The sequence below is a fragment of the Populus nigra genome, chromosome 5, assembly GCF_951802175.1.
Source record: "Populus nigra chromosome 5, ddPopNigr1.1, whole genome shotgun sequence".
NCBI classification, from domain to species: Eukaryota; Viridiplantae; Streptophyta; class Magnoliopsida; order Malpighiales; family Salicaceae; genus Populus; species Populus nigra.
In genome coordinates, this window is record NC_084856.1 from 4,040,878 (window position 1) to 4,054,520 (window position 13,643).

General features: G+C 32.0%; 1 protein-coding gene across 3 annotated transcripts; it reads left to right on the forward strand.

The window, feature by feature from the left end:
* The first annotated feature begins 1,643 nt into the window (after positions 1 to 1,643).
* On the forward strand, positions 1,644 to 9,621 carry LOC133694777 (GDSL esterase/lipase At4g10955-like). Of its 3 annotated transcripts, none has more exons than XR_009842337.1 (4): positions 1,644 to 2,053; positions 3,428 to 4,454; positions 8,758 to 8,814; positions 9,436 to 9,621. XR_009842337.1 is itself a non-coding variant. In XM_062116471.1 (2 exons), the coding sequence occupies exons 1-2, from the start codon at positions 1,914 to 1,916 to the stop codon at positions 4,446 to 4,448; spliced, it is 1,161 nt and encodes a 386-aa protein (XP_061972455.1). In that variant the 5' UTR covers positions 1,645 to 1,913; the 3' UTR covers positions 4,449 to 4,660. The 3 variants fall into 3 exon arrangements, 1 of the variants encoding a protein (XP_061972455.1); XR_009842338.1 differs by having other exon boundaries at positions 8,771 to 8,814; XM_062116471.1 differs by lacking the exons at positions 8,758 to 8,814; positions 9,436 to 9,621 and having other exon boundaries at positions 1,645 to 2,053; positions 3,428 to 4,660.
* Positions 9,622 to 13,643: the final 4,022 nt, after the last annotated feature.

Genomic DNA, 13,643 nt, shown 5'->3' on the forward strand with positions numbered 1-13,643 from the left:
TTTTTGCTTTTTATTTTAAGATCCTCTTTGAATAGTGTGTAACCTAATATGCCATTGTTTTTCAAATAATATTTAACGTTTTTATCGTCATATTAATCATTACTTTTTTAATATATATATATAATATGCATAGTTCTCTAAGATATTTACCCATTAATGAATTAATTTTGTTATTTTTATGGTCAATTTTTATAAATTTTTTCAAATTTATTATTTTTATGTTTTTAAATATATTTACGTGATTTTTTTAACAGCTTACTTTTAATATTATGATAAGTTTTTATTGAAAAAATACTTCAGATAAAAATACATGTTCTTGTAGAAGTAGGAGAGGAATGCATGAATAAGGGATAAAGGTTTTGATTAAAAAGATACGTTTATTTTCTTCTTATTTAAAATCACTTAAGTGTTTTTAGATATTTATTCCAATTGTTTTAAGTTTTTATGCACTAAACCACATCACTAAAAAAAATATGTTTTTATTAAAAAAACATTTATAAGAAAATGAGATTTTAGACAAGAAATTACATTTTTTTTTTACTTTCATTACAATTTTTTATTTATTTATGTATTACTAAATAAAAAATTTGAAGAGCATGTCATGTTACAAGATAAAATATCTGTATGTATATCTATCATTTGTTGTTTACATGGAAGATTAGGTTTCTATTTTAATTTTTAATAATATTAACAATTCTTTTTATAATTTATCTGTCTATATATTTCTCAGTTCAATTTAATAAACATAATTATCAACTTTTTAACTCTTAATTAAAGTTTTTCATAGATTAAAAAAAACACATTCAGTAACATGGGTAATTAACTTTTATACAAAGACATTTGGTACATTCTTTTTTCTTTAAAATTAAAAAGAAAATAAAAAACAAATATATTAAAAAAGTACTCTCCCGTCCTAAAAATCTTGTTCGTCAATGCCTAAAAAATATTGTCTATCGTTAAAGAATCAAATTATTAATTATTGTTAATTTCTCATTATACCCTTAATTATAATTCACTTTAGTTCTTTTCGATGTAACTTCTCTCTTATTTATATTGAAATGAAGGATAATATTAAAAAATAATTTGTAAATAAATGATTTGACATCTAATTAATTACACTTTCGTCGTTTATGTGAAAAGTCCAATGGAATCTACACTTTGATGGAAAAGGACGTATCTTTATAATTTTATTATGGCTTTTTCTTTCCCTTTTCTTTTCAATTTGTGAAAAGCTATATTTATAAATATCTATTTGTTTTTGTGTTTAAAAATAATTTTAAAAAAATTTATTTATTTTTATTTTTTTACTTTAAATTAATTTTTTTAATATTTTCATATCATTATCAAAAATAATTTTTAAACAAAAATTAACATTAAAATATCAAAATTATAAAAAATACTAAAAAAATTATAATTTAAAAATAAATCAAATTTCAATGAAAAAAAAAAAACCAATACCAAACGGGCACGTAGTGTAAACGGAATGTACCAAATGTGACAAGGGTTGAGAGGAGCTCTCTCTCTCCATTCTCCAGGGACAAAGAGGTCATTTAGCAAAAGGCGATGTGACCGTTGGAGATGGCGAGTCCGGAGAAAAACAGGCGTTAGTCTTTCGATTATTATATTATTTAATATTTTTTTTTGAAAAAAAGGAAAATCATTAGAAGAATTTGAATTATATAGGAGCATTAGCGATAGAAATTGAATCGAAGAGAGGAGGGATGGAGAGGGAGAATCAGATACCATGTAAGCAAAGCTAACTAGCTAAAAAGATGAGAAAGAAAGCCACTGCAGCTCAAGCATCTCCTTTTCAACCTCGGCAAAAACCACAAACAGTTCCCTTCTCTCTCAAACTCTGTCTGTGACTCGAGAAACCAAACATTACAAAGAAGAAGAGAAGATATAAAGCGAAAATGGCGAACAGTAGTGGTGAAGTACAAGAGGGGCAGACAGTGGTGGTTCAAGAAGAAGAAGCGCACCCATATGCATTTCATGTTTCCGGGCCTCGAAATGTGGCCTCTCCTAATTGGAGAGACCTTATCAATTCTAGCTGGTCAGTATTATTTATTATTATCACTAACGCTTCCCGTTTCATCTTTTCTTTATTTGTTTTGGATCAATGGTTTCTTTTTTCTTTTGGGTATCAATCAATAGTCAGTGGGTCTTGATCAGTTTTAGATTTGAATAGTCAGAAACAGAGAACATGACATAAATTGGCAACTGGGTTTAAGTTACTGATGTGGTGAGTTCCTTATTTGTGTTGCCTGATTATAAGTTCAAGGTTTGGACGTGATGTTTGTGTCCTAGTTGTCATGGATGATAATTCATTCTGGATATTTTTGGTAAGTTTTGTCAACCAGGTGGATCGTTGGTTGCATTTAATTTACTGGATTTAAGGGCCTGAAATCTTTTTGTTGATTTTTTTTTGTTTCATTTAACTGGGGGTATAGATTGTGAATTCTTTTCTTTTTAATCGGAGATTGTGAATTCTTCAATCACATAATGAATGTTGACACTTCACCATCACTGGGATTCTACAACAATACCCAAAAAATTGATAATCATTTATTTGTGACCAAATTACCGGGAGTCTTTAATTTTTGCTGGAATTTGGGATTTGGGGTATGTTTTTGAATGAGGAGATTGTAGCTATTTAGTTGGGGTATTTTATTTTAATTATTTTCAGAATTTCCTTTGCCTGAGAATGTAGTTGTCTGGGACAGAATAAGTTTTCTAATAGTAGAGGTCATTGCATCTTGGACTTCTAGAGACTAATTGGTTGATTAATTTCTTCCGGAGATCATTGATGGGCTACTAAACTTTGCAGATTTTTAGCTTTGTTCTTATGGTGTTTATTTAACAGTGAACTAAACAATTGTTTTTTGTAATTTCTTTGAACAATAGTACAAGGCAGAGCGGCGAGCAAGTGAAAGACTAGGATTTCCGAGAGCTTGTTCAATCTTGGATTCCTAGCCCTTTTTGAGTGATAGAATACATTAGAAAAGGAGCACGGCCCTAGCTATTTGTACCATGTGATCATTGTATTTCATATCAATGATGATTTTGTGATCAATCAGTGATTTCTGGTTTTGTGAGGCAGTATTATGCCCTGATCTGCTTATCCACAAAGTGCCAAATTTTTCTTTGTTGCGAAGAAGATTGGTAAATGGTTTAAATTTCTTATTTGTTATGACTGGATCATCATTTTATTGTATCTCATTTACCTCTTTTCATTTTATTTTTCTTCTTGACTTATGGTTAAAACTCATCATTGACATACAACTTAAGTAGGTACATACTTATTAGTGGTTTTCAATCAGTGGGGATACTTACCTACAGAAATTTTCCTGCAATATAATGTTAGAATATCTGAATTTTCAGCAATATCCTTGGTGATTTGATTCTCACAGATGATTTGTGTATACAGGAAGAATGAGAACCACAAGCGAACAGTATTCTCCTGCTTCATTCAAGCAGTTTACTTGCTTGAAACTGACAGACAAGAGAACAGAACTGAGGAAAATGCACTTGCTCCAAATTGGTGGCGAAGCTTCAAATACAAATTGACCCAAACCTTAGTTGATGAAAGAGATGGATCTATATTTGGTGCAGTACTAGAATGGGATCGAGCTGCAGCATTAGCTGACATGGTTCTTATTAGACCTAGTGGAGCACCAAAGGCTGTTTTAGCACTTCGAGGAACATTACTCAAAGGCCCCACAATCCTGAGGGATATTGAAGATGACCTCCGTTTTCTAGCCTGGGAAAGTTTGAAAGGTTCTGTCAGATTCAAAGTAGCACTGGAGGCATTAAGATCAGTTGCTGAAATGTATGGAAGCAGGAACGTATGTGTAGCTGGTCATTCCTTGGGGGCTGGTTTTGCTCTCCAGGTGGGAAAAGCATTAGCTAAAGAAGGTATGTATGTGGAGGCCCATTTATTTAACCCGCCTTCTGTTTCTATGGCAATGAGCTTAAGAAACATAGGAGAAAGGGCTGGGTTTGCTTGGAATAGATTTAAGTCAATGCTTCCTTCTAGTAGTGAAACTCAGGCCACCAGTGACGGGGGGGAGACGGCTAATACTGTAGGATTGAGGAGCTGGATACCTCTTTCAGGTTATAAAACTTCTATGGGATTAAAAAATTGGGTGCCTAATTTGTATGTGAACAATAGTGACTATATCTGTTGCTCCTACACCGACCCAGATGGAACTGAAAATAAACAAGCTGACAAGGAGAATGCAGGTCCTGGAAATGGGCAAGTTGCAGCGAAACTGTTTGTGATGTCCAAAGGAAAACAGAAGTTTCTTGAGGCTCATGGATTGGAGCAATGGTGGTCTGATGATGTGCAGCTTCAACAGGCTCTGCATAACAGCAAGCTCATGAGCAGGCAGCTGAAATCGCTGTATACTTTCCCAGCTTCACAACCAACACAGCGAACCCCACAATGACATAAGGTCGTTGCTTTCATTGTTTGCTAAATAACTCGTTTTCGATCCTGTTTCTTTCACACTATCAATTCTGTGTTTGTATTCTGTATCTGATAGTAAACAGATTGAGGAAAAAAGAAAAAGGGCAAAGCAAAACTGTATTCACAGATTGTCTTGCCGGCAAATTGTTAATTCATTCTTCAATCTGTTGTTAATCTTTTTTCTTTTTTTCATTTCTTTATTGCTCAACACTTCTTGCTAGTCATGGCCTGTTATACTTTGTTTCTGGAAATGCATATCATCTAATCCAAACATGGAAAGTTAAATGCTATCTGCATTTCATTATATATTCTGGTGTTTTTTTTTTTTTACAATAATTGATGTAGGAGTTTTTAAGGAATTCTAATGTTAAATGGATTTCTAATGTTAAATGGATTTTTTATTAACTCAATAATTATTTATTAGGGGTTTTTTTTCCTCTTTAAGAATGAGAGTTTAGGCCTAGGAAAATTATAAATAGGATTGTTTAGTATTTTTTTCAACAAGACTTTGACATTATGATAATTTTAATAAATATATTGTTCTCTTTTCTCTTGTAAGAGATTATTTACAGTGTCTAGGGTTTATCTCAAGCTCTTTTTGTACACCTCCTTTCTAATTTTCCTTTTAATCTCAATTTAATTAGTTTTCGGTTGTGACATATAGTATTATAGCCAAAAATCTCTCCTTGAGCTCTTTCATTGCAATGGATGAAGGTTATAGAGGACATGTTCATGGTACATGAGGCAATTTCTAACTGAAGAGGATATGCCCTAAGAACCTTACGTTCGAGTACTAATGATGATTGAGCATCTAGCTTGTCTTTTGACGAATTAGGATATGAAGGATTGCGACTCCACATCTATATTTGAGAACTCGTACCATAAATGTAATTGGAGAACACAACCTAGTGTTTGGGATGATCACCATAACGACTTAGGTTTTTTTGAGTGGAACTCCTAGAGCTTGCAAGTGGATGAACGACTCTATATCCAGGTTTGAGAACTTGTATCATAAGTGTAATTGAAGAAAATAACCTCATGCTTAGGATGATCACTATAATGACTTAGGTTTTCTAGTGGAACTCCTAGAGTTTGTAGGCACCCTGGAAGCTAAGGGATTTATTGATTGAATTAGTGAGGTAGAACAAATCTTTAGATACAAAGAGATCATAAAGATGATAAAAGTTGATCGTTATTAGATTAAAAGACTGTGTCTTTATATGGTGGGAGCAATTGAAGCAAACCCATAAGAGGTAGAGAAAGCTCAAGTTTTGTAAATGAGAGAAGACAAATAGGAAGATGAAGAAACACTTCCTTTCAGGTATACTCAAACCTTGGCTTCTTCAAAGAAAAAATTTTTTTGCAACTCAACCTCAAGAAATCCACCATTTCTTACTCATCATGATGAGAAGCAAGTCAACTTACCCCATCAATATTGTATAAGATTCTTGATCATCCTTTTTAAAGTTTACCTTAAATGCTAGAAAGGCTTTTTTTTATCAAGACAAATATGAAAGAGAATGAACTAGCTTTTGATTGAATCATATTTTTTTTTCAATAAGGTGAATGGCTTTACTGAGCTTGAGAAAATGTTAAGATTCTTGTTAAGAGATAAACAGAAAAGCAAGGTGCACGAGATGCATAACTCTAGTGCTAGAGTTACGGAACATGACTCTCATTGGCTTGGGTAGACTAAAAGATGATAATAATAGAAACTGAATTCATATATTTGGTGACATTGACTAATTATGTGTAAAATTTAGTGAAAAGTCACATATATCCTTGTTGAAAACTTAACTCTTTTTTTTTTTTTTTCTGAAAGTAGAAATGGAAAGTCAACCATGATTTTATTGTTTATGATAATGATATCGTTGGAGATGGTATTATCTTGATGTCTCTTGCTGACATTGATGTAGAGGATCAAGATGAAGCTTAGGTTGATCAAGAAGTTGTGGGTATAAACAAAGAAAACATTAAGGTCCTTTACACATCTAGATAGATGGTCATTATAAAGTTTTCCAGTGTATACCTTGAAGATACTAATAAATAATCCTTTGTAAAAACTTACGCAATACTCGTATGGAGGTTGATGAAGTCATGAAAACTTTTGACTAGATTAGGCTTCCCACGGTTGTGATCTTAGGTTGGTGAATTGACTAGGCTTGACCTAGTTAATGAGCTAATGGGATGATAAACGTGACCATTGCTTGGAGTGCCTAAGCTTAACTACTGGTTAGTGGGTTGATGAGGTGACTTCCACACTCATTTATAAAATAAAGTCTTCTTCTAGAATAGGAGATCCTCAGATGCTTAAGTTAATAAATGTAGGAGGAGAGGGGTATGTAGAGCATAAATGTGAGGAGTAGAAATCAAGATCCGTGGAAGAGCAATGGGTTGATGAGGTGGTTTCCACACTCACCTATAAAACAAGTCCTCTATTAGAATAGAGGACTCTCAGATGTTTAAGTTAGTAAATGTAGGAGGAGAAAAGTGTGTAGAGCAGAAATGTAAGGAGTAGAAAGCAAGAGTCGAGGAAGAGAAATGTGGCTTTATGATCTTGTGTGGTCTATTCTAGTTTCAATGAAGTTCTGTATTTTATATTGTGTAGTTATTCATTGTTAACTTACCTGATGACCTGAGATATTTATATACCTCGATGAAGTGAGCTTACTTAGCAAGGGTGGAGAAATGATGTATAGTTACCTCGTGGTGTGTTGAGAAAAATGAGTCGTTGATCATTGTACTATTGGTGGAGAGTTTAGTTCTTTCTATTAGGTATAGTGCTTTATTGAGTCATTAGTGGAGAAGTTGATGGTTGGTAGGTACCCTTTAAGATGACATGTGGGTAGAAGATTGTTATTAGTAGAATATGATGTTGTAATGACTTTCTTAGAACTCATCATTTTGCCTTGAGGTGCCTTGTAAACCCTATGATAAATTAAAAGTAATGATATGATAGATATTATAGTGCGATGAAATGAAATAAATAAATGAAAAGAATAAATTAAGGAAAGAGAGATAAGAAGACACCAGAAGAAATGTTTATGGTCGAAAATATTCATTTTTCCAAAACTAGAATTGTTCTAGTCATTTTAAGAAACGACTAGATCAATTTAATAAAAAATAACCATTTTCCAAAACGATTAGATTGTTTTGGCTACTGCTTCTCTTAAAATCGATGGTGTGCAACGAGAGAGAAAATGACATTTTCATTTCTTCTTCCTTCCTTTCACCTTGAAGGGTTAGAGAGTAAGGTTTAGGAGTGAAAAAAAAAGGTTTTGATAAAGAAAAATACATCCACACTAGAAATTAAGAAAGATCAAAGAAAGAGAAGATTGAGTTAAAGAGAGAGAAAGAGTGAAGAAAGAAGAGGAAGAGAGAGAAGTTTTGGAAGAATTGCAGCTAGTTGGCTTTCAAAATATATTTTTGTAACCAGATAGGATGTTTGGAACCTTTTTGTATCAGTTCAAATAAGAGTTAAGTGATTTTAATCAAATTTGAATTAGAGTTTTTGAGATGAAATTGGGGAAGGGGGGTGGAATTCTTAGAAATTGAGCTTATAGGATTCTTGTAGGTTGTTGTAGGAGTGAAATAATGGAAAAATGATGAAGAAAAGTGATAGGTTTGAAGAACTATAGGGCCGACCATAAAGGGAATAAGAAGGGGGAATTGTGCACCTATAATATTGTCTATTAATTGTGTTATAAATGTGTGTATGATAATGTGAATAATGATTTTGATTGAGTTGAATTTATAAAATGTTGAAATATTAAGTAATTGAATGGTTGGGTCCAGAAGGATGAAATTACAAAATTTTAGAGAATGTGTACATTGTATTGAATTGTGTAAAATTGATATGGTTAACATAAGATGAAGAAAATTATCCAAATAATAGATAATCAAGGAAAAAATAATCTTATGGTAATGGGAATGCTAGTGTCGGCCTAGGTGGAAAAAAAGGGAAGGAATTTGAAAATTTATGAATTAGTTGACAAATTGTAATGTGAAAAATATAAATAAGGGATTTAAGAAGGATTGTGGGGTTTAAAAGAATATCTATGATTTTTAGTAATGAAAAACTTTTAGCAATTGAAATGAGAATATTGTAGAGTTAGAGTAAAGAGTTGAAGGAATCATGAATTTGTTTATAATTAAGTTGATTTTCTTATACAGTTAATGACCAGAATATATTGATGAAAAACCTAAATATAATCATAATGAATGTTACAATGAATAAATAGTTTGTTGTTATGTGATAATAATAATTAATTTAAAACCTGTTGATGCAGGAGAGACCGTTAGGGTGAATCAACGAGCTGGTGGAGCCGTTCATAATTAGATTGCAGGTAGGTACTTTGTACCTTATAGTAATTTTCCTTAAACTTTTTTGCTGATTTTATTTGTGAAATCGTAAGTTCATGAAAGTATATATATATAACATTGAATATGTAAATTATGATGATTTATTTGATATTTGTTAAGGAATACTGGATTTTTAGCTTCTGGAGAGGAATGCCAAATTGATAAGCAACTAATATGGGTTAGCCGGAGAAATTGATATTCATTAAGTAATACTGGATTATTGGCTTTCAAATAAAAATGACGAATTGATAGGCAATTGAGATGAGTTTGCTAGAGATATTGATATTCGTTAAGGAATACTGGATTGTTGGCTTTCAAATAGAAATGTCAGATCAATAGGCAACTATGATGGCTTTGCTGGAGAAATTGGTATTCAAAGAGTACCAAATTATTGGGTTTAATATGGGAATGCCAAGATAATTAATTACGTTATGAATATTATGAGATTTGTTTTGGGTTGAATAAATTTATGTAAAGAGAAACTTGGAATGATTATATAGAATGATTTCAAATATTGTCTAGATGAAAAGTTTGAATATTTTCTTAAGGTTTTAAACAAACTATTTATCTTGAGACTTAATAAATGTTATTGATTTTCTTTATAGGTACCTTATAGACTCACTAGGAGTGATCAATATTTATTATTTTTGTATATATATAGGCAAATATGGCCTATTATGTTGTAATATCAAGTTTGTGGATTGTAATTTGAGACACTTTATATTGTTATGTAACTAAGATGTTATCAGATTAAATTAGCAATTATCAATGACTAGTTATGGTGATGTAAATATGCATGTTATTTAAATCTTGATATAGTTTAAGTCTTACATGTTTATTATACATGACATTGTCTTTTGTGTAGTAATTATATAATTAGTCTAACTAATATAGATATATGTATTCAAATGTTAATTGATGTGAAATTTCTTGTAAATGCCTTAATGTTTAATTTTTATTGTGTATACAAAACTAATAAATGCTATTAGTGTTATGAATTATTGAGAATGAATTATGGAATGCTGGATATAATGATGATGAGATCCAAGATGATTGGATCAGAAATGGGGTTATGAGTTTGATATGGTTTACGGATAAGAAGTGTGATTGATTTTGATATGAATTGATGTCCACACTTTGGATATTCAAAATACAAAGGAAACTCTGCTGAAATTTTGGTAGAATTTTAACGAGTTAGAAAGTATTGATACTTTTCAATTAAGTGTGTGTGTGTGTATCAAATTATAGGGATGTTAAATGCGTGCATATGAATTTACAAGGTGCTGGTCGAGGTCTAAATGATGGTTTTCAAGGGGTTTAGACTGTTGTAGACAAGGTTAGTCTGTTTGGGCTAGTCAAATGGACTCATGAATTGGTACACCATAGTACAACCCATTTCAGGCTTAGCTTGAATGGTCTTGAGGAAGCTGGTCATTCAGGCTCGAACAATCTAGAAGACTAAAACTCAAGGATGAGTTCTTTCCAACTTAAAGAGACTAATGTAGGTGGTTTTAATAAGTCGTTTGCAAATTTGCCACGACTAAACTATGTGATAGCTTAGTAAGGCTATTTATGGCCTGAGGGACAGGGTTAAGGCCAAAAAGCAACCTAAGTTGTGTAAAGTGATCGGTCTTATAAAAAAACCCATAACTTATTATATAACCAATGAATCATGTTTAAATTTAGCCAAGAGATTTAAAGGCCCAACTTTATGATGGGATTAGCTTGTTGTAACCAATTGAGGCTTAGAAGGCCTTAAAATTAGCTTTATAAGGTGTTGGTTAGGCTAGTTTTTTTTTTCTCTTTATTTTTAGAATTCCTAGTTTGTTTATGACTTTTTATTGTGCTTTTATTAAGACTCATGTTTTTGTTGTTTTTTTTATTCAAGGAGTTGTAAATCTCTTAGAGAAGCTAACTACTCGAAGAAAAAATATTCAATAATAAAAATTTAAATTGGAGTTTTTATATAGCGATCCTATTTGATAAAATTATATATTGCTTGTGTTTACTATCTTTCTTGTATTGTTTCTTGTTTGTGATATAAATCTAGCTAAGGTAGTTCATACCAGGAGAAATTTATTAAACTTATGAAAGGTAGTAGATGTACGTTAGTGAAGTCAACACTTTTAAGGTTTTTTCTTTTAAAAAACCTCCAACTAACTTAAACCAAGATGCTTTCTTTTATAGACACACCTTTCTTTACAACATCACCAATGTGTGGTTCAGCCATAAAACAATGAAGTTCTATATTGACCTTAGCATGAAAAGTTGGTGATGATACATCTGCTAAATTTATGGATTAAGTATCAAAAGGCCAAAGTTGTTTATGGCAAGTTATAGAGTGGTTCAATTATGATGACAATGATAATAAGTCTATTCAAGCTAATTAATTGGATGAGAAATGATATGCTAGAGTATGTGGTTTTTCTTTGGTTACGATGGGGACATATTAAGGAATGCATTGAAGAAGATTTATGAGCTCATTATCTTAAAGGTGAAAGGAGGAACGAGTGAGGCTATGAACAAGATGTTACTAGAAAGAAGAAAATCTGGTATTAAGCTTGACTGCTTGAGTATAGCATACTTGATACTCTTTAAGTTGCTCAACAAGCTGAAGATAAATCGAAGAAGTTCAATAAAATGGGAATGAAGTTTTAATTGGACATCTATAAGATTGAGGTAAAAACAATTTAAATTCGATGACGAGTTTATTTCAACATGAAAAGAGTGGCGCATGAGTTTTTTTTTTATAAATATTTTTCTTAGTTATTTTAATTTATTTATTGCTTAGTTGAGAATCCTAATGTTAATTTGATTCTATATTAATTTTGAAATTATTTATTAGGATTTTTTTTCTCTTTAAGAATTAAGATTTAGGCCTAAAATTAATATAAATAAGACTGTTTAATTTATTTTTCAATAAATTTTTTGTATTTGATAATTTTAATAAAGAGATTATTCTTTTATATAATCCCTTCTTGATTTTCCTTTTAATCCTAATTTAATTAGTTTTTGACTGTGTGGTTTAATTCCAATTTTATTTGTTGTGGTTTATTCATTTCTTTCTTTCATGTGAAGGATATGAAATAAAATTTTATTGTCCTCCTTACCAAAGTTTGAAGGTGGAAATAGTTCACCTCACAATAACGAATCCTATAGATCTTTCTATTGATACATTGAACATGGCATTAGAGAGCAAATCTCAACTACTAAATACTTCAATAATTAAAGAATCCAGAAAAAGTTATCTATCTCTCTATTTATCGTAGTTTTGAAACTCGGACCGGCTCAGCGGGTCGACCCGAGACCCAGCCGACCCAGGCCTGAAACTAGCCGGGTCTAAGTAAAAACCCGCCTGAGAGTTGGCCCGGCGAAACCCGGTCGATCCGGAACCCAAGTAAACCCGGCTGAGACCCAGGTTTTTTTTCTGCATTTAAGTCACTTGGCTGGCGGGAACGAGTGTAGGTTAACGAAGAAGCTTACCATTCCGTCGTTGGTCAGTTATTCAGCTAGGCAGGGTATCAACGGCACCACAAAGCAAGTCAACCTCGTACACAAAACGAACAAACTCAGGCTCATCCAGGGCCCTACTCTCTTCCAAAAAGAGAACAGCTCCATCCTGCCCTAGGATGCCGGACCGGAATCCGCCTCTTCTCTGTTGGTTGAGAAGTACTCTTCTCTGGTAAGGGAACCGTTTGCAAGGGAAGAGTTGGCAAGAACAGTCCAGAGATGAGAGGATGAGGCGTCCATGAAAGAGAAACGCAAGTGCTGTGGTTGGGCACAAGAAACTAGGGGAGAGAGAGAGAGGCGGAGACTGTGCAGTTTTAGAGAGAAAGAGATTTTATTAATTAATTACTACGCTGCATGTGTCTCTTTATTGGTGCAACAATAGGAGAGCAAGAAAGCTTAAACAACTTCTATCTTTTAGTTTTCCTAGTATTTTTAAAGAAATAAGCTGTTGTTGAGGATTTTATTTTTGCTATCATGCTACTCCACTCCATTGTGACCAACTGGTTTGGATTTTATGTGCACCCGTGGATAAAATGCCAAAGGTCTAACTTGGACTAGCATACCAGCATAATAATAAATGGTATTATTTCTCTTTACTAATCAATGTGTCTGAAATTATTAAATGTCCGGTTGAAGCCATTGTGCGATCTAATCCAAGATATCTAATCCAAGATTTGGATTGTGGATTAGCTTGATTAATCTCCTAAAATGATACAACATGATTTATTAAAAAAATTAATTTAAAATTAATAAAACTCGATCCAAATTAAAAAAATAATCAAAGTAATTTATTGAATCAGATGAGTTTTATATATCCTTGACGATGGTGGAAGCAGCTCGTTATTATATTTCATATGATCAGGGTACTCAAAATCTAATGTTTTGAAAGAAATCAAATCTGGATGAAAGAATTATGAATTAATTGATTTGTTTGATTTTGTTTTGTATACTTTGAAACAAGTGGATTTTGATTGTTAATATGATGTATTTCATGTCTAGAAGATGATCTGAATTTATGTTAATTTTTTTTACTGTACTTTGGCTAATATCTTAACTAAAATATTAATTCAATCCTTTTATCTTGCTTGCATTTATTTTTTAAATAATTTGAATTTTGAATTGAAATAATTTGGATTTCAAAAATTCTACTAAGAAGAAGAAGAAGAAGAAGAAGAAGAAATGGCCTCTTCTGGTTTGACTACTACTGAGTGTTAAGGTTTGGGAGTGTTGTTGAGATGCTAGATCTGAAGAGTGGAGATACAAATTGAAGAATAAAGACAGGAAAGAGGTGTTTGTGTGTCTT

Excerpts from the sequence above, each read along its gene's own strand:
- LOC133694777 (XM_062116471.1), top strand. The coding sequence starts at position 1,914 with ATGGCGAACAGTAGTGGTGAAGTACAAGAGGGGCAGACAGTGGTGGTT. Across the intron at positions 2,054-3,427 it reads GACCTTATCAATTCTAGCTG|GAAGAATGAGAACCACAAGC; the intron begins GTCAGTATTATT and ends TTGTGTATACAG.